The 21,005-nt window shown below is 38.0% G+C and overlaps 1 protein-coding gene across 1 annotated transcript; it reads left to right on the top strand.

The window, feature by feature from the left end:
• Window positions 1-6,946: 6,946 nt before the first annotated feature.
• SPINK6 (serine peptidase inhibitor, Kazal type 6) lies at window positions 6,947-19,917 on the top strand. Its single transcript, XM_014463193.2, has 5 exons — window positions 6,947-7,072; window positions 9,865-9,887; window positions 14,714-14,788; window positions 17,521-17,636; window positions 19,696-19,917. The coding sequence occupies exons 1-5, from the start codon at window positions 7,015-7,017 to the stop codon at window positions 19,739-19,741; spliced, it is 318 nt and encodes a 105-aa protein (XP_014318679.1). The 5' UTR covers window positions 6,947-7,014; the 3' UTR covers window positions 19,742-19,917.
• Window positions 19,918-21,005: the final 1,088 nt, after the last annotated feature.

Raw genomic sequence — 21,005 nt, 5'->3', positions numbered from 1 at the left:
TTCCGCAATATTTTATGTTAGTCCAGACCTCAGTTTTGCTTGACTTTTCATCACGAAGTAAGATATGTCTCCTTTTTGCCACCTTCCCGTAACATTTTTCTCATTTTTATTTAAGCCCTCTCCAACAGCCTCCCTGGGGCTCATCGGGCTTCTGCTAATCACTTCCTCAATTCCCTTCTAGCTTCTGCCAACCACCTAGTCCCAAAGGCAATGCCACATGTGTAGATTTTTGTTAGTGCCAAACATTACTTCCAGACATCAAATCTGGCCCCACTTACTAATCCTGCATTATAAATCAACTTTAAATTAGTGGTATAAAATAACAACCAACATAGTTATTTATCTTCTACTTTTTTTTTCTAGTGGTTATGAAGGATATTGGTCTGTGTCAAAAAAACCTCTGCCCTCAAAGATGATATTGTATTTTAAGCAATAACGAAAAACTTCTATGTGGTAGATGTACATTCATAATATACCACATTTACCAACATAAGCCACGAATGGTCAAATGTTGTTTTATTTTAAGTCAAAAGAGAGAGAGAGAAATGAATGATTCCTTCTTTGTTAAATGTGGAAAACCTTATAGAATAGGCTTTATTTCACTTGGCCAGGAAATGAGTCAGATTCTGATGGGCAGAGGTAGCAACAACAGGTTTGAGACACAGAAAATATTAATGGGCAAAGGTGCAGAAAGAGAAACATGCAGATTGCTCAGGATTCTAGTGGTTTGAGTCTCCGATGTTGGGAAAGGAACCGGGGAGATGAAATTGAGACAGAAGGTATGCCTGATCACAGGAGAGCCTTGAATCCCAAGCTAAAGTTCTTTCATTTCATTGGCTAAGCTTTGTTAGGCAATGGAGAGGCACTCCCCATTATTTTCTCCTTGGGGAAGCGTGTCCAGACCAGAGTGGAGAGGCTTGGGCGAGGTTTGTATAGCTGAAATAATGTTTTTGTATGTAGAAATAAAAATTCTTGCCAAGGCTTTCCCAGAGTTTAGGGCAAATGTAATAATGACTTGTTGGGACTACTAGTAAATCACCTGACCTGGGAAGTACTGCTTCCTTGTGATTTTAAAAGACTTTGGCCAACTTTTCCCTCATATTGTGGAGTATGTTAGCAAACATTTAAGAGGTTTCCATTGATGGTTATAATTAAGCTTCAAAGGGAATAGGCAACGCCAGACATTTAGTTGGACTGAAACTGTTTCCTTCTTACCAAACTACACTTCACCCTAGTTTCTTTCCCATCGCATTTTGAGGGTGTGAATATACGTTTCAATTTAGGATGGCAGCGAAAGTCAGTGTGCCAGCAAGAATTTTTATTGCTGTCTGATTCACTTCACCTTGGGCCACTGTACACTCTGTGAACAGCATGATGTTCCAGGACTATTTGGTCCTGGCCTGTTTTGGTCTCCTTTTAAGCCATCCTTACCAGATACCCTATGCTCCAGCCCACTGAACCATTTGATGTCCATCTAATCAACATTTTTCACACATTCCTGTCAATTCTCCTGGCTTTTAGCTTGCTTTTCTCTCTACCTGTGTGGCCTCCTGCTCCTCTTCAACATCCTTCCTCCCCTTTCAACCAGTTTTGCCACAGAACTTTTATTTATCCTTCAAAACTCACACTGTGCATGTGTATCTTCTTTTTTTTTTATGAAACCTCTGATGACACCACCTAGCACAAGTTGAATATTTATGCACTCATAGAACTTTGGAAAGATAAATTTTCTAGAATGGTATTACATTATATGTGACATATTGTATATATATGACTTGCTAACGTGTGAGCTCTGTGAGTTCAGAGATAACACAATGATATGGGGACTATAGTCAAGGCATATGCAAATCATTATGAGAACACGGAGGAAGCAAAGCCAAACAAACTTACTGAAACCATTGAAGAACCTCAACATTCAGAGCGTCGCAAAGAAAATTAGGAGGCAGTTTAGATATGACCAAAAAGTTAACAGGTTAAAAAATGTAAATAAATTTAAAAACAGTTTGCATTTTTTCATTCAAAAATATTTTATTACCATGGGCTCAGCCCAGGGAAATCAATAGGAGAATTTAAAAGAAAAAAAAAAAAGGTAAAATCCTGTCTTGCTTTCAAGATCATTATAATCTCACTAGAGGCCCGGTGCACGAAATTTGTGCAAGAGTAGGCCTTCCTTCCCCCAGCTGCCGCACCGGCTTCCCTCTGGCACCTGGAACCCAGGCTTCCCTCGCAGCCCCAGCTTTGTCTGGAAGGACATCCGGAAGGATGTCCAGTCTAATTAGCATATTATGCTTTTATTATTATAGATGTTGTAGGTAAAACTACCAAGCAAAAATCAATCAGTAAATAACCATAGCAATTCAGTGCCAACCTCTGTAGATAGACTTATAAAAGTTCTGTTAAGAGAGAGACAAATAATCATAGGAATAGACACAAGCCATGTTTTCTTAAATACTTTATTGACAAATTTGATGCAATCATTGAAGGTGGGATTTCATGTCAGGAGTCAAAAAGATTTCTGAATATTGGGCATAATGACTGACAAAAATTAACAAGATGAAACACTCTCTATGTAAGTGAAGAAAATGAACCACAAAAGGAGAGAATAACAGAGTTGTGACTTCATTTTTAAGGCATGCTTTCTGTATCTTCATCTAAGTCACTTACAAAAGTACTGACTGGGAGAGTATTCTGTTCCTCCCGGTCATGTTAATTCATCCATCAGCAGCTTTTTGTTCATTTCTTCAACCAGTTACAATCATCTACTCATCATTTTGATCCTTTCACAATTACAGAATGAGAAACTTTATCTAATGCCTCCCTGATGTTTCAATCCATTACGTCTACTATGTACCTCAGACCTACCAGTTTAGGGACCTTGTCAAAGAAGAAAACAAAGTTACTCTGACCTTTTTAAAATTTTTGACACTTAAGGATATGGCATCCTATATAATAAAAGGCTAATATGCAAACTGACCAAATGGCGGAACAACCGGTCGCTATGATGCGCACTTACCACCAGGGAGCAGACGCTCAATGCAGGAACTTCCCCCTGGTGGTCAGTGCGCTCCCACAGAGGGAGCACTGCTCAGTCAGAAGCTGGGCTCATGTCTGGCGAGTGCAGCTGTGGTGGTGGGAGCCTCTCCTGCCTCCGTGGCAGTGCTAAGGATGTCTGACCGCCAGTTTAGGACATCAGTCAGTTGGACATCCCCCAAGGGCTCCCGGACTGTGAGAGGATGCTGGCTGAGCTGAGGGACTCCATCCCACCCCCCCCCCCCCACAGTGCACACATTTTGTGCACTGGGCCTCTAGTGTTTTCATAATTGTTTCTAAATCTATACTATAATGGTCTTTTCTGGGATCTTATTCAGATTAATGCTAAGCTTTGACATAAGATATTTGAGGAGGCTTAATATAAAATCAGATACACAAAATTCAGCCTTAAAAATGAATTTTAAAAAAAGAAAATTAGGAAGAGAAAACTCTTTAAATGAAACACAAATGTTCTTAATTATAGCATCAGTTAACTTTCAAAAGTTTTATGTAGCAAACTATATATTATGGCTTAGTTTGATTTTCACATTGTAGCTAAATTCAAAATTCTTGATTTTAGTCTATTGTATGGCTAGTAATGTTAACAAAATGTAAAAAGCCACTTCATAATTTAATGTTGAGCAGTGACTTCCTTGATTAAGGTGGTGCCTGTTCTTTTTTAAAAACACACCTCTCTATCTCATGACCTGTGCTAAATAGTGGCAGGGCTCAAGGGCTTAGAGATAAGGACATCAGTGTTTGAGAAGTGATATTTCAAAATAACACATCATGCTACATATGAACAATATTGGGGGATATTTATATAAATGAACAAAATGTTAAAACATATAAACAGGTATGTGTCTGCCCCTGGGCCCAGACCTAAGCTTTCTAAAAGCAATAAAGCTGCACCTCAATAGGAAAAATGACATTGCAGAACCAGCAACAAAAATTATAGAATCAAAAGCATCCTCAACTGTGCCAAAAAAATCTCTTATATCACAAAAATTATAGAATCAGAATTTTTAAAATGTAGATGATTTTGTGTATTTGGCCCCGAATAATATTTGTGAGTAAATGTATTGGGTTTATATGATCAACTGTACTTGGAAAATATAATATCACAGTGTTTTTGTCTTTAATTACATAAATGAAAATGTGCATAGCTAATTTTTGGAAATTAACTACATGTCTGCTGAGACTGCATTCTACTAAGATGGCTTGACTTTCACTGCTTTCTCCCACACCCCCTTTTCTTTTCATTTTTTTCTTTTTTTTCATGATTTAATTCATTGAAACTTACCTTTAAATGTTATGATTATTAAATCTTTTTCTATTTTCCTTTCAGAGTGCTACAGAAAACAAAATTCAAACTGCTCTCATCTACTTACTCTGCAGCCAAAAGAGTAGAATTATACACAACTTTAATAGTGGTCAATATTGCCTGTAACTTCTCAGTAACCTCCTATGATCTCAGCTTCTTATTTAAGGAGTGATTCCCACAGAAGGTTTCTTAGCTGTTTCCTTATGTTTTATAAAAAGAAAAGAAAAAGCCTATCTTTCACGTGGGCTCAGAAACCTAACAAAAACTACTGTTCAAAGTACCAGTCTTCTTAAAATATATACCTTGTGATATAATATTCTCTCCCCAATACCCGCCCAGACTCTATACTTGTTTCATCTTCCATTTTCCCAAGTTTTGTTATGAAGGGGAGGGTAAGTGTCTAAAAAAAAATAAAAAAGAATTGAAACCATTCAGAAATAAAAATAGATGAGAATCATTCTATCAAAAACACCGGTTGAAGAAAAGCTCTTGGAAAATGGGGAGGTAAAGAGGGATAGCATGGAAGATGAAGATAGAGAATAACATTTAGGCCAACAGTGATTCTGAGAGTTTAGAACAAAGGATGAGAAGCAACTACCATAAATGATAGGAGGAGAAGAAACTGCCATTCTGATGGAATGCCATGGCTCCTACTCTTACATTTTTGTTTTATTTTTTGTTAATTCTTTTGAATTTGTTGCCATTTTGGGACATGGGGCTATGCTTAGACTGGCCCCAAATATTCTGATCAGAAAGGGGAAGGAAAGGGAGAACGCAAGAGGGAGGAGGAGGCATTGGGAGGGGGAGGGGGGAGAAGGAGGAAAGCAGCAGTACCTAAAACAAGCCTATGGAATATGTCAAATTTCTGAGCCCGGCTCTTTATCTTATCTCATTCAACAAGGCCAAAATGATTAAAGATCATGTCAAGTCGACAAAGGTGTTATGTGAAAATTCCATAGCTTTTCTTAAGCGATTTCCCAATTATTCTGTTTTCTAAATATTCCCAGTTTACTACTCCCATAAAGTGTTTACGAAAAATTTCAAAACAGCTTGTTTTTTAGGTTGTTCATTGGTGTCTTTGAAATTTTTAGTGTCTAACATCTGTCCTATAATTTTATGTAGGACTTTAAGGTTACCTATAAGTGAGTGTATGTCATCACACTACCTTAGAATGAAAATACTTAATAGTTGCCAAGCACAATAGTTCCTTCTCTCTTATTCCTTTCCACTCTTTCCTGACTGTACACCTTTTTCCTCTTCCCTTTAAGTTCAGGTCTCTTAAAACTGTCAGAGAAGCAACTTCTTATTTTTATCACAATCATGCTTCATTTTTTATTAAACAGTAATATCTTTTGATTGTAAAATAAAATAGATTCCCCCTTCTCAAAGACAGAAATTTCATTCTAAATTTTGAGATAAGTAAAATTAAATATTTAAAAAATATGTACTTTCCAGAAAGAAAACAAATGTCCTGAAGAAAAGGAAACAATATCTATACTTTGTATATATTTTCTCAAAGTGGCCAATTTAAAAAGAAAATATAGATGTATAGATGTATTTAAGTCTATAATTTCTGAGTTATTTGTACAACATTGCAATGATCACTTGAATTTAAATTGGGCACATTTTGTATATTCTTCCCATATTTTAAATTATTGTACTTCTTCTTCATGATATTTTTAAGTAGTTGATTATGATTTGAGACAGATCTTGTCATTACCACTATAACCATTCCTTATTTATTTTTTGTTCCCCCCAAGAAATCTATGGCATCCATCCTTTGCTCTGTCCGCAATTAAATTGGCCATGATAGGTAATGGAATTAATCTAACTTGTAGAAAAGCGTATGTTCAAGGAGTTGAAACATAAAGAGTTTTATTATAACCACTTCTTTACTTTTCAGGAAAAGGGTAAATATTAAATATTCCTTAATTCAGTAACTTTTACAAATTAGTAATTTACTTTTTACAAATTAGAAAAAATAGACCTTGCCTCCTTTGTTCATTTTGACTTAAAAATGGAAAATCACTGCCATTTGACTACAATCATATTTTTAAAAATTAACAGGCTGGTTTCTGCTCAGAAAATGCTTTTACTGATGTGGTTCTGGTGGCAATGTAGAATACCTATCTTCTTTAGATACATCTTGAGTGATGTGGACTTTAAAAATCCTAGTTACACCCAAGATTCCATTCCTCTTTGGTTACTCACCTGGACCACAGACATGTAGGGCCTGTCTAAAAGAGACATAACATCAAGTGTGGCCCCACCAGTGACTCATGCCTTTAATGTAGTGAAACTATAGAGGGAAGAACAGGGAGGATGTATTGGTTGCTAGGGAAATCTAGCTTACCTGTGGAAAATGACATCCTGTATTAATAAGATCTAAGGTACGACTCACATAATTATCCTAATTTTAAGATTGATGGAAATGATGAAGCATTTCTTTACATCGGGGACAGGTCATAAAAAAATGTCTAAATGTACAGGACTGCATATGGTTTTAGAATGTGACTTTGTAAAGAAGGTGGAGATCCCAACTCCCTTTCATGTCTCTATATATATGTCCAAGTGTGTGTGTTTTCGTGCTCTGGGAAGTGTCCTGACAGAGAACCTGAGTAGGACAAAGCAGCCTGGATCTGAGTGAGCTAACTGGCACCATGAAAATATCAGGTGTCTTTCTGCTCCTCTCTCTGGCTCTTTTCTGCTTTTTCTCAGGTGAGTTTTTTCTTTAAAATTAAAATCCAATACTTATGCTGAACTGGACATGACAAGTATATTTGACCACCATATTTCAAAATTCTAACAATTTTGATATGAAAGACCAATTCTGAGAGATTATCATAATGATGATAATGATTATAATGATGAAAATGGTAGTAGTAATAATGATAAAAATAACTTTCATTTGTTGAGCATATACTATATTCGAGGCATGTACTAAGAGGTTTTATGCATTATCTCCAATACACATAGCAAGCTATTCCTATCTATATTCTACATACAAGAAAAATGTGGCACAAAATGTAAGAAAGTTGGCAAAGGACTTACAACTCGTAAGTAGAATTTGGCATTTGATCAGATCTTCTAGACATCACAGTTTATGCTTGTTCCACAAAACTAGTCTGGGGGATGGCTAGTTGTCTTATATATTTGCTTAAATATTTAAGTATTTTCTTCTAAGACAAAGGAAAGCTTCCCTGTACTCATTATTCTTATACAGTAATTGGGACTCAATTAAAATTAAAACAAGGGGAAAAAGGAAACTCAGTTAGAAAATCCTTCAGAAAAAGGTATCCAGTCTTAGAATACTGAAGCATATATGTTGTTGGGGAACTCAACAATTGTTCAAGAAGGGGAATATCTTTGGGCACCTTAATGAGCAATAGTCAAATATTCTATCAATTTGGATTGTTCAAAGGACAACTGTACTTTGATCCAATGTTTTTCAGTACAGGGCCATGCGAATGAATAGGACACTGTATCTCTTTCCTTCCTTCTTTATTTTTCCACCCAATGATGTTATAGTAGACAAAGAACACACTAGAGTCTCTAGACTCAAGACCTAGACCCATGTCTTCCATTTATGACTGTGTCAACTGGAGACAGCTCAGCTCTCTGAGATCTTCTCTCATTTATAGAGTTCTAGAAATAAGACTGGATCTTGGAAACTTACATGTGTGATCTATCATTTGCTGTGACAAAAGTCATTGAATTTGGGGGCTATCAGAGATATTTCCCTGAGATTGAATAGGTAAAGAAGTCATTTTTCACTGGAAACTGGTTATATTTAAATGAACAAATACATTTAGAAATATGAAAAAAATTACTGTGATCTTATAGAATAAGTTTGACTAATAAGGCTAAATAACCTGAAATGATGTTTCTGTCACCCGCTAAGATGACATAAAATAGATGTGACTGTATAAAAATTTTCTGGCTGAGATGCTCTCAGAAATTAATTGATATCCTCGTTGCTTCTCTTTATGATCTTTTCATTGGATCTTATGTACCAGGACACTCAATTTACCAAAACATGGTCCTTCATAGATAAATCTGTGTTTGGGAAGGCCAATGCCTATGTGCCTTAATGTTGAGTTTCAGTCCTAGCATTTCCATTTTATAGTGTGTGACCTTTCTGAGTAGTTTCTTCATCTGTAAAATACAGCTATAAAAGGAATATTCCTGTGTGTGAAATTAAATGAGAAAATGCATGTAACGTGCTTTACATAGTGGATGAAATCCAGTAAGAATTTAACAAATGTCTATTAATATTAACATGATTAAACTTCAATAATATGACCACTGTATTGAACTCAGGTGTTGCTGATGTTAATCATCCTGCTTCCCTGGTAGTTCTACATATAAGATGGTGGGCAAAATCTCTCCTCTTTTGATCAAAGATTTGTACAGTGAAGAAATGCCTGAGAATTGTAATAATGAGTTTTCCTGGGTCATAAAACTCACTTTCAGTGCTTACAAAAATATAAACCTCCAGGCCCTATTTGGTCTTATATAATGAAATTTTCAAGTGATTGTCCTAAAAATCTGTATTTTTAATAATACTGCTGCAATATGGTTGGTACTCACTATAGTAGATTGCCATCAACTTTATTTCAAAATTAAAAGCCCTGTTCTCGCCTCATCTCCATTAATAGAGAATGTACTTGAAGGTATTTCCAGTTGTCCTCCTTTAAGTATGACACTTACTCATACTTTCTGTCATCAAGGAGGCTTTTGGCTAAACATGCCAGGTGTCACTGGCATTAGGAGTTCCCCAGAAATGACCAGAATTCAGCTCAGAGCAGAATTGAACCAAACATTTTTTATTATTTCAGCATTTAAAACCATTGAGCTAATTAGCCACAACCCAAAATCACAGACATAGCTACAAAGATGGAGGAGGAGGAGAGAGAGAGAATCAAGACTGTATTTATAGATTGTTTCCTCTTTCAGGAATTTAGAGAGATGTAGCAAAATAAATGAGTTTGTCCTTGCCAGTCTATATTTTGGCCAAGTCTTTAAAGCTGAGTATAGAGGACAGAAAAGCAATTTTGACCTCAGAGAAAAAATAAAGTTAATCTCTTCCTGAAATGCCTATAACAAAGGCAGTGCAATGAACCTGGAAATGTCAAAGTTAGAGGAGACTTTCCAACCCAAATTCTCCAAAGACCAGAGATGAGGTCATTTCCACGGTGGATTAGTAACTGGGCCAGAACTCTAACATGAATGTCCAGATTCTGAAATGATTTTCTTTCACCTCCCCTCCCAACCTCTGAGACATATGATCTTAACCTTGTCCATCCGCTTTCATCACTTCCCAAGTGACTACTGCTCCCTGAGAAGTGAACAGGTATTGGAAAATCAAACAATCTTGCCATGACTTGTTGAGATGACCAAGAACCAAGAATAAGTATCATTCTAGCCTTGAGGGTTTCCCAATTTTGCAAATCCCACTTTTTCCACATTCAGAAATTACAGTGTTCAGACTTTGTGCTTTTTTTTTCCAGGTGTCTTCAGTCAAGGAGAAAAGGTCAGTGCATATTTTTATCTATTCTTCAGACCCGGGTGGTGCTTGGTTGGTATTCCCAGCTCAAAGAGAGGCTTGTCTGTGGGCAAAAGGGCAAAAACAATGAACCAGCAGGCCAAAGGCAGAAATCAGTGGGAGAAATAAAATTTTTAACTACAATTTCTCTATGAGTTAAAAGAGCTTAAATACCTATTCTCAGGTTTTGTAAAAGTAAAGCAAGTATAAATGAAAACAGGATGAATCTATAACACTCATAATCTATCACTGCTTTCACTGTGAGGTCTTGGGCAAGTAACTCAGGTTTTCTGAGCTGCAATTTCCACAACTGTAAAAAAAAATAAAAGGATAATCTTATTCACCTCACAGAATTGTAGTCAGATTGAAATTATATAAACTATGTGGAAGTATTTGGTAAACTATAGAAAGATTAGTTGTTGATTAATAATTAACAGCTTCTGAAGGATTTAGATCAGAGGTTATTCTTCCCTTTATAGAAATAAGGCCACCAAGAGTAAAAAAAATATTGCTTATTACAAAGGTTGTTTACTGCTCTATATTGCGTATACATAGACTGTTTCACTTAAATGTAAGTACAATTTGGGTTAAAAGTTGGAATGGGGACAAATTATCTTCATTGTCTGGCTGCTATTTTTTCCAAATTAATCCATCAAATTTCCTCAGATTGCTTGTTCTAAGCATCAAAAACCACAAACAGGTGGTATTTGCTCAGCTAGTCCTACTCCTGTGTCCATACAGAAAGAACATTTCTACTTGACCTTGGCAGTTGTTTTTGTTAGCCTTTGTGTGCCCAAGAACCCCTGACATCAAAAGTTTCCAGATACTACTGCCAACTGGTTCAAGTTGGCAAAAGAGCTGAAAACCTCTTCCAACTCTAGTATATTACATCAGACTTTTTCCTTCCAATTTTAAACTCTCATAAATTGAAATGCATCTTTCAATGGATGATGCCCTACAGTTAACTCTCAATGTATGTGTATGTGCACTTGTGTGTGCCACATACATACACATGTGTTTGTACTTGTATATAAAATTGTATATCTTAAAATTGATTTCTTATTATGTTTAAACACATATGGTAGCATAATCCATGTTAAATATTAAAACGAAAAAACAATGAAAGGACCTGGGATCCAGCCAACCCATTTTGTATCTCACTAGGTAGTAAAATATAAAACCATTACACACAGATTGAAAATATATGAAATTCTCATCAACACTCAAGTCTCTTCCCTTATTTAGGTTTTGATCTCCAGGATATTTAATGTTTCCCAGATTTTCAGTGTTTTCTAAAGTTCACTTAAACTTTACTGATTCTATTCCTTCGGATAGGCCTAAGTCTAATAGTGGACTTGCTTTTGGATCACTGGAAATGTTTTCTAATATACAGATCCCCAACACCATGCCAGACTTACTAAATAACAATCACACATGGGGAAATTTTCAGTCTGCATTCTACATAATTATCCAGTGCTGGGGAGCGCTGTCTTTGCTCAAACATCTTAGAGACAATATACATGAGTTCTAATTCAAATATTTACTGCCTGTGTGATCTAAGAGATGTCTCCTCCCTTGTCATTGCCTTTGTTTCCACATCTCTAAAATAAAAATTTCGATTCAATGATCTCTAAAGCCCCATCTGACCTTAGCTATCTGAATCAGTATGAACCAAGCCTGCCTTGCCAAGACTGCTGTCTTTTTTCCACTCAAGTAGACAGGGTGCGTGCCACCTTTCAGATGGCATCAAGGCTACCATTTCTCTTCTGTTTGGCTGGAAGGATGGTGGCGGTCCAAACGACAGGCAGAAAAAGTTGAAACTAACCTCAGGAGCATGCCTGCCTAATTCTGATTCTGCTAAGACAAAAGGAAGAAAGATTTCCTCCAATACTTAACTCAGTCTACTCATGCCAAGAAGCCTCTCCATGCTGAAGCATCTGATGGTAGATTATAGTTAATAATCTAAATTATAGACTTATAAAAGGAGACTTTTAGAATAATTCACTAATATATAAATGAGTATTAATTATAAATTAAATTATTATCTAAAGTTGGTCCTGTATGTTTCTAATAATAGGAATTAGAGTTTGAAATTTTGATGAAGATTCAAGAAAAAACAATGCCTAAGAGTCATCAATATCATCTGGAAATATATATGCTCTTAGAGAGGGAAAATCAAGTATATAAAATTTTCTTGAAAATGAACATAGTGAATAGTCAGGAAGAAAATAAAAAATGATAAAAGGAAGAGAGAAGAAATAGTTAGAGAGTCCGAGTATTGACATGTTACAGAAATCAGGAGTTTCAAAAAGGAGTAACATATCGTAAAAAATCATGAATATTTTATAAATAGCTAATGGGTGTATTCTGAATCATTTTGTAGAGCCATTTTGGTAGTATGGAATGGGTATAAAAGCAGGGGGAGTAAAACACAAGTCATGGAGGGGTTTAGAAAACTGGTGTGATTAAAAAGGAGCTGATGTAACCACCTGGGTAGTAGTAAAGGGAAGAACAGATGAAGTCCTACACCCTAGAGCTGTGTGTGTGTGTTTGCAAATTTTCATTAACTTTATTTTTAGAACTGACTAAAACATCAATGACCCTGACTTCTAAGTTAATTTTTGTGATCATATAAGCTCATTTTCCAGTGAAGTTAAATGCTTTTGTAGTTTCCATTAGATGACTAATCTGGGTACTAAAAGTGTCCCTGTATTCCAGAATATTTTTGAAGGTACAATTCTTTGAAGAGCCACAAGGGGTCAGGCCGATACTAAACTTTGGTACCCAAGTACCTAGAAGCAGTCTCAGGAAGCTGGACTAAGAAAATAAGTGGAGGCTCTTGTTAAAGCCAACACCAACCTAAAAAACACCAAAACAGAACCAAGTTCCTCATTAAGTAGGGTAAGAAATAATGGGCTCCAAAAATTCTAGAATATGAAACAATGTACATTGTTAGTGCCCATAATATCAATCCTCCACATAATACTTGAAGCTTTACAAACTGTTTTCAAAGGACTATTCATTTACAAGAACCCTAGAAGACAGGTATTGCACGAGGTAATGCAGGTAGTAAGAGGAAGAAGCAAAATTCAAACCCAGGTCAGTTTAATACCATCTACAGTACAGTCCCCCTAACATTATAGAGCATTGGGCATTTTAAATAAATTCAGGGGATTTTGGCTGTCCTGGGTCTCTTGGAGGAAACTTTAAGGAGAAAAGATAATCCTACCACCCTTGGTTTAGGCCTGCTTTTTTATGTCCACTAAGAAACTAATTGTCTGCGTTCTATTTAAAGGAGACCAAAATAAAAATATAAAAGAGGACAGGAAATTTAGACAGAGGAAAGGCATGCCATTCTTAGCCTGCTTCTCCTTAAGCTGAGAACTCTGGGCTCTTTCTAGTCCAACTAGATATTCTGATGTTCTCCTGTCTCGCTGTTTGTCTCACAGAAAGGATTTCTGGTTGGCTCTGCAAAGTCATTCTTTATCTTTCCCAACGGCCAGGGCTCTCCGAGAGTGGCCCTTTTCTGTCCCCATCACCATGCTAAAATTTCTCACGCAGTGTGAGTGAAGAAAGGCCTCTAGATATAACAGAATCATTCAGGCAGTCGTTGTTATTTCTCACACCCAATTAAAGAATTAAGGACTTAGCTTAATTTAAGCCACTTTACTGAATGAATCACTGCTAAATCTTATATTATCAAAGCTGGAAAGGTCCTTAGAGACCATCTAGTCTACTGCTACTGAACACTCATTTGAAGCTCCTTCCAAAATGTGGTAAGAGCAGGTCTACAATATGAACCTTATTTTCTGCATGCCTAGTCCAAGACTATTTCAAATACTCCATGCTGACTTTCTACAACTCTAATATGACTGTCGAGTAACACTCCCTCCAAGTTCTGCGTGGAGTAGGGTTCGGTACCTGAAAGAGGAGCCACACAGCAAATGAGAGAAAAAGACACGAGATAATTTTGCAATATTGGGGGACCCGGCGGGCAAGTCCCGAAGGACTTCCTCCCATGCTCAGGCTGCTCCAATCTTTTATTGATCTGGAGTAGCCCTTAAGAAAAGGAAGTTTCAATGACACACAGATCAGCAATTTCCAGGAGTAGACAAAAGTATCTGATTAACTCATCAATAGATTTCCAAGTGTAGGCAGAGTAACTGATTAACAATAATCAGCAAGGATCTACATAACTATCTAAGGAATTAAGGGAACTAAGGTGGGGATGCTTCAACTATTATTACCTAAATTAACTGAATGGTTCCTAGATTAACTGGGTGGTGCACAGCCCTGACCTTTACTAGGACTTTCAATGGCTACTAGCTTTTGGGGGGGGGGGGGGGTTCTGTCTAAACTCAGCTAGTGAAGACAATGAATGGCCTCCGGCATATGACCACATTTGATCCTTATAACAACCATGGGAATGAAGCTTGACAACCGTTAATGAAAAAAAACATTTTGGTTAAGAAAATTGAGATGCAGATAGTCAGATAGTGAGCGCTTTGTCTGAGATGACACAACCAGACAATGGCGAATGACAGGACACGTTCTGAAACATGGTTCTCCAGCTACACCAGGGACCCTTGAAGGACAGGACAATTTAGAAGCATGAAATATATCTACATTCTAAGGAAGTTTGTTCATATACCATTTGATTGATTTGGTTTTATTTATGGAAATTCTAAGCCCTACCTAGTCTCATTCCCAGGGGGCAGTGGAAGGGGGAAAGTGGGTCTGGGCACAGAAGTGGGGTCTAGAAGCTCTCAAAGTAAATGCCCTCCAAGTGCCACTTTCGTATCTGCTTTCTAAAGGACCAAAGAGCCTGGATCACAAGATCAGAGGGTCGAATGCCAGGGAAAGGTGGCTTGAGAAGGCGTCTCTTTAAAGTAAGAGACTTTTGTTTCCTTTCTCGCTGATCTGACTGTAGAGACACCCATACCTCTGACTGAGATGCCCTTTCTCGGCCTGCACATTGTCCCTGTTTGGCCCACTGGGGTGTCTCTCACTCATTGTGCTGTAATTATCTGTGTTCTTTTCTGCTTTCCTAATTCAAATAAGATGGCGAACATATGGAGATATTATAACTGCCTCCTTTTTGTATCGCCAGCACCCAGAACCATGCCTTACAAGTATTGGCTGTTGGTGGAATAAATGAAAATATCAGTGATAAGTCTATGGTTTCCAGTCTGTTCTTGACTCACACAATTGCAAATGTGTATGTTCATGACTTAAATACAAAATAAATTAGCTTTTGAGAAAAAAAATCCTATGGTTAATCATGTCCTGAAGATTTCTCAGCTTACTTTTTATTTGGGGACCTAAAGGAAAGGTTACTATCCCAAAAGTAGTATGAAAGGATGGAGTTATCTTTAAGAGCAGTGAGAAAAAAGTGGGGCTATAGGTAGGACATAAAAAGCCTGGACATCTTCTATCCAACCAAGCCTAAGATCTCTGATAAGCACCATCCACCCAGCCTCAATAGTACAAAATGTGAAATTTCATAAAAAATGTGTGTTTAATAGTCTCAGTTGCCTTAAATCTGATATATGTGATATTTTGTAACTCAACTGTGTGACTCTTTTGCTGAGCTTTTCCCCCATGCAAACCTTCAGAGGGTGTTATCAGTACACTAGGGCCGGTGCACAGATTCGTGCACTGGTGGGGTCCCTCCACCTGGCCTGTGGGGATCGGGTCGAAAGTGGCTCTCCAACATCCCCTGAGGGGTCCCAGATTGTGAGAGGGCTGTTCTCAGATGACACCCCCCGGAATCAGGCTCCCTCCTCTCTGGTTCCCGGTGTGTCACCCGAGAACCGCAGCTACCAAGTCACCACAGCTGCCAAGTCACTGCAGCTCGGCAGCTCCTGCATTGAGCATCTGCCCCCTGGTGGTCAGTGCACATCATAGCTACCGGCCAGGCAGCTGGTTGGCCAGTCACGCTTAGGCTTTTATACATACAGATAATGGTTTGCTAATATCTTAAAGATATGATTCCTCTTATTTGTGCCCACACACTTCTTTAATAAGGTATTTCAATAAAGCTTACTTGCCCTGACTGTAACTGGGGTCAAGAGTACATCATGAACTTGGTCTTTATTTCTCTAAATGAGGACATGTTGGAAATCAACCATAATAGATAGTTGGAATCAGCAATGAGAAGGAATATGTTCAAGCACTGGTTTTTAATGCTTCCTGGTTGTGTGGCATTGGGAAGCTACTTAATTATCCTGAGGATCAATTTTCACATCTGTAAACTGCTTAATATAATTTGTTCCACATGCATCTCAGAGTTATCTCAGCTGAGTTAATCCATATGGTTTAAATATTGTGAAATAATATATAAACATAAGACATTATTAATGAAACTAGGAGAGGGGTAAAGTATGGTCCCTCTATTCATGTTAAAGGGCACTTCATTCCACACAGTTGATACTTAGAAAAGTTTGGTTCTACCTGTTGTGTATTGTCTGTACCAAATATTGATTCAATTGACATTGAATTGAAAAGAATTATTGATTCAATTGACATTGGATTGAAAAGAATTTTAAAACTCCAGGCTATTTTTGAGAGACCACTATAACTGAGGGCATATATTAGTAGCTAGGTGCTACTACCATTCCTTCTACAGAGCCCATGACAATAATCATTAATTATCATAGCATGTGTTCTCACCAAGGCTGGATGCAACCTCAGAATCCTAGATAGAGCAACTTAGTCACAAAAGTTCAAATACTACAGAGTTTGAGACGGAGTAAGTTAATATAAAGACATTAAAATGTTGTTTTCAAGAGAATAAATGGATGTAGCAACCACAGGGAAAACTAACAAGCCATCGCATAACATTTGGAAGCTCTTTGCAATGATCATCCATATCTTTATAACAAAACAGGAGTGCTATTAGAGTTAGGTTCATACAGTAAAACAATGTGTCACCTAAAGACCAAAAACTACTCTAAACTGGAAAATTTAGTGTTGAAACAAAGTCATACCTATGGCATTTGCCTTACTTCTTACATTTGTAAGGAGTAAGTAACTGCCTTACATCATTAACTCAAGCAACTCACTTCTGAATACTGTGACTACAGAAATGGTTATCCTGTGTCTCAAAGAAAAAGTCTCAGTTATGTTTAACACATTCTAGATAAACAGACAAAGTAGGTCATTTTCTATTTCAGGAAGCTTTACATCACAAATATATATATATATATATATATATATATATATATATATAATTTTATAAAAACATATTTATATACATATACTTTCATATAAATATATAAAGTATTTATATATTAATATGACTATATAAATGAATATTTATATATTTGTATATAACATATAAATATTTATATACATATATGGGGTATGTGTATACAAAAAAGTATACACACTTTGAATAATTATAAAGGCAATGTTTATTAAAATGCATTTCAAAATTGTGCTATTAGCTGGTAAAGTGTGTATACATTTATATATATATATATATATGTATATATATATATATATACATATATATATATATATATATAATTTTATGTTTGCTGTCTGAAGCTTCTATTGTGTGGAACAGTTCCTTAGACAGAATGCACTAATGTCCATGTCACTGTGCTTACTTTGGTAGGTTGACTGTGCTGAGTTCGGGGATCCCAAGGTCTACTGCACTCGGGAATCTAATCCCCACTGTGGCTCTGATGGCCAGACATATGGCAATAAATGTTCCTTCTGTAAGGCGGTGGCGTAAGTATCATACTCAGAAACCTGTCCCTTGCAAGCACAAATTTCCAGAATAAGACAATCACACTTTCCTTGAAATAGTCTAGAAATTTCTGTTCATACCCACCCATAGAGCTAACAGAAATAAACTTCAGGCAAATGGATTGAAAACAATTTGTTCAAAAACTAATAACAATTTGCATAATAAATTATTTGAAAGCATAATCTTCATTGTAATTATTAAATGTGATTTATCTTAGGGACTTTTAAACATTATACATCTTCAAGTATTTTGATACATTTTATTTTTCCCCATTTATTTCTAAATAGAAGGGAGAGAGATAGAGAGTTAGAAACATCGATGAGAGAGAAACATCGATCAGCTGCCTCCTGCACATCTCCCACTGGGGAAAATTCATCAAAATCAGAAACATAAAAAACTTGTGGGAAATTTATTATTAACAATAAAAGTTATTACTTTATCCACATTATTTTCAAGCATTTTATTTTATACCAATTTCTATGTTGCTAAGGCAACAATTTCCATTCATTCCTCTCTTTTCCTCTGATGAAAAGGGCCTTTCTACAAAGATTAGAGGAGAGGATCATTCTTTACTATCCAGACTATTCAAACTTTACAGATAGTATACTAGGAAGATTCTATCAAGGACCAATATTTATTGAATTTATGTGTTTAAAGGAACAGAACAGGTACTATAGATTTTAGCAAATAGATTGTGAACTTCCTGATGAGACATATTTTATAATTAATAAAAACTTATTCAATCAATCAATCTCTTAGTCAGATTGCTCTAAAATCAAAGGAATTATAGCACTCTTTAAAAGTAACCTCACTTCTTCACCACTGTCATTCTTTTCTTGTATTAGAGTTTCTTCTAAGAATGTCTTAATTTTCCTCAACTTTGCTGTAAGATTCCTAAGCATGGAGATTACATAGCTCCCTATCAATGACTGCAAGGCCAAGCACATAGAATTAAATGAATAAATATTGAATCAATGCATAATAAATATTTCTACATTGGTGTATAACTCTAGAGGCCTGGTGCATGGATTTGTGCACCAGTGGGGTTCCTCGGCCTGCCCTGTGGGGATCAGGACAAAACCGGCTCTTCAACATCCCCCAAGGAGTCCCAGATTGCGAGAGGGTGCAAGCCAGGCTGAAGGACCCCACTGGTGCACGATTGGGCCAGGGAGGGACCACAGGAGGGCTCCAGGGCGTGTCCTGCCTGTCTTGCCCAGTCCCAATCGGTTGGAGCCCAGCAACAAGCTAACCTACCAGTTGGAGTTTCTGCACCCTGGTGGTCAGTGCATGTCATAGCGACTGGTCAAACGAATGGTCAAACAAATGGTAGGACACTTAGCATATTAGGCTTTTATTATATAGGACTAGAGGCCCGATGCACAAAATTTATGCAAGAGTAGGCCTTCCTTCCCCCGGATGCTGGCACCAGTTTCCCTCTGACACCCGCGACCCGGGCTTCCCTCAGGCCGTCCAGGCACTGGGGACCTGGGCTTCCCTCGCAGCCCCAGCTTTTGTCTGGTCTAATTAGCATATTATACTTTTATTACTATAGATACCTACTAATTAATACCAAACTTTTTCCAGAATAAGGGCAGTAGGGTAAGTTGAGATTGCATATGATGAACACTCATTACTGAGAAGGACTAAATATATGGTCTACTATAAAAGGCCAAATGCCTGAATATTTGGGTTAACATCCTCCATTTTTTATTAGGACAGAACTATGACACTATAATCTCTTTGCCATTATTTCTCCTGTCACTTTTACCTTTTCCAGTTGTATATATATTTATTCCCAGAGAAGAAACTATTGAAATCAAAAGATCTACGCCTTATTAAATTTGTTTAAGATTCATCCTTTCTGTAATTAGGACAGATGTCACCTCAAAGTGAATTTAATTAACTTCTGCCACATTGTCAACATGGATACCTGTAGAATCAACTAATTACATAGACAATGACATAGTTAAACCTTGTCCAATGTCTGCAATGAATACTAATTATATTGTACTGAGCATATCTTGTCTTTCTCTTTGATAGGAAAAGTGGTGGGAAGATCAACCTAAAGCACCATGGAACATGCTGAATTGGAACCAGTGTTTTGTGCTAAGCTGCCCGCTCTCTCAGCCTTCTTTTCTTGGTTCTGCTTTGATTTTTCTCTAGCAGAAAGCTTAAATTTATAAAAACACACCTTCTTCTCTGCCTGGGTCTTGGGGAGTTCAATATATAATATTTTCCTTGATTTGCTTAACAATAAAATAAATTCTGCAGAAGCCTGGCCTGTGTTTTTACTTTGAGATCAAGAAAACATATAGATACAATATTGAATAATTGACTTGACATAAATGTGGATCACCTGTTTTTCTAATCTAAATCAACCATGAAGTCATTGTGGGATCTTGGGAAAATCCCTTCCCCTCTTTTATTCTTGGAATTTTCATATGTATAATGAAGAATTTTCTTTTATAAAATCTATTAGAGGCCCGGTGCACAAAAATTTGTGCACTCAGCGGGGAGAGGGGGTCCCTCAGCCCGGGCTATGCCCTCTCGCAGTCTGGGACCCCTCAAGAGATAACGACCTGCTGGCTTAGGCCTGCTCCCGGGTGGCAGAGGGCAGGCCCAATCCCTAGGTGCAGCCCCTGGTCGGGCTCAGAGCAGGGCCGATTGGGGAGTTGGGGTGCCGCCCCTGTCATGCACAGAGCAGGGCGGATTGGGAGGTTGCGATGCCACCCCTAGTCACGCTCAGGGTAGGGCCGATTGGGGGGTTGGGGCACCGCCCCCGTCACACTCAAGGCAGGGTCAATAGGGAGGTTGCAGCCGCCACCCCCCTGTCGCACAGACGCAGGGCGGATAGGGGGGTTGGGGCTTCTGCCCCTTTTCATGCACAGGAGCAGGGCCCATCAGGGGGGTTGGGGCTCCGTACCCCGTCATGCACAGAGCAGGGTCTATCAGGGTGTTGGGGAAGCTCCCCCCCTGTCACTCACAGAGTAGGGCCGATAGGGGAGTTGGGGCACCGCCCCATTTCACACACAGAGCAGGGCGGATCAGGGGGTTGGGGCGCCACCCTTTATCACCCACAGAGCAGGGCCGATCAGGGGGTTGGGGCGCCGCCACTGTCACACTCAGGGCAGGGCCGATGGGGAGGTTATGGCTCTACCCTGTCACACACAGAGCAGGACCCGTGGGGGGGGGGGGGTGCCGCCCCCTGTCACACACAGAACAGGACCGATCAGGGGGTTTGGGCGCCGCACCCTGTCACGCTGATCCCGGTGCTGGGAGGCATATTACCCCTTTACTATATGGGATAGAGGCCCGGTGCACAGGTGTGGGCCGGCTGGTTTGCCCTGAAG

This window comes from Myotis lucifugus, unplaced genomic scaffold, assembly GCF_000147115.1.
Source record: "Myotis lucifugus unplaced genomic scaffold, Myoluc2.0 scaffold_202, whole genome shotgun sequence".
Lineage (NCBI taxonomy): Eukaryota > Metazoa > Chordata > Mammalia > Chiroptera > Vespertilionidae > Myotis > Myotis lucifugus.
This window is presented reverse-complemented; position numbering and strand designations above follow the sequence as displayed.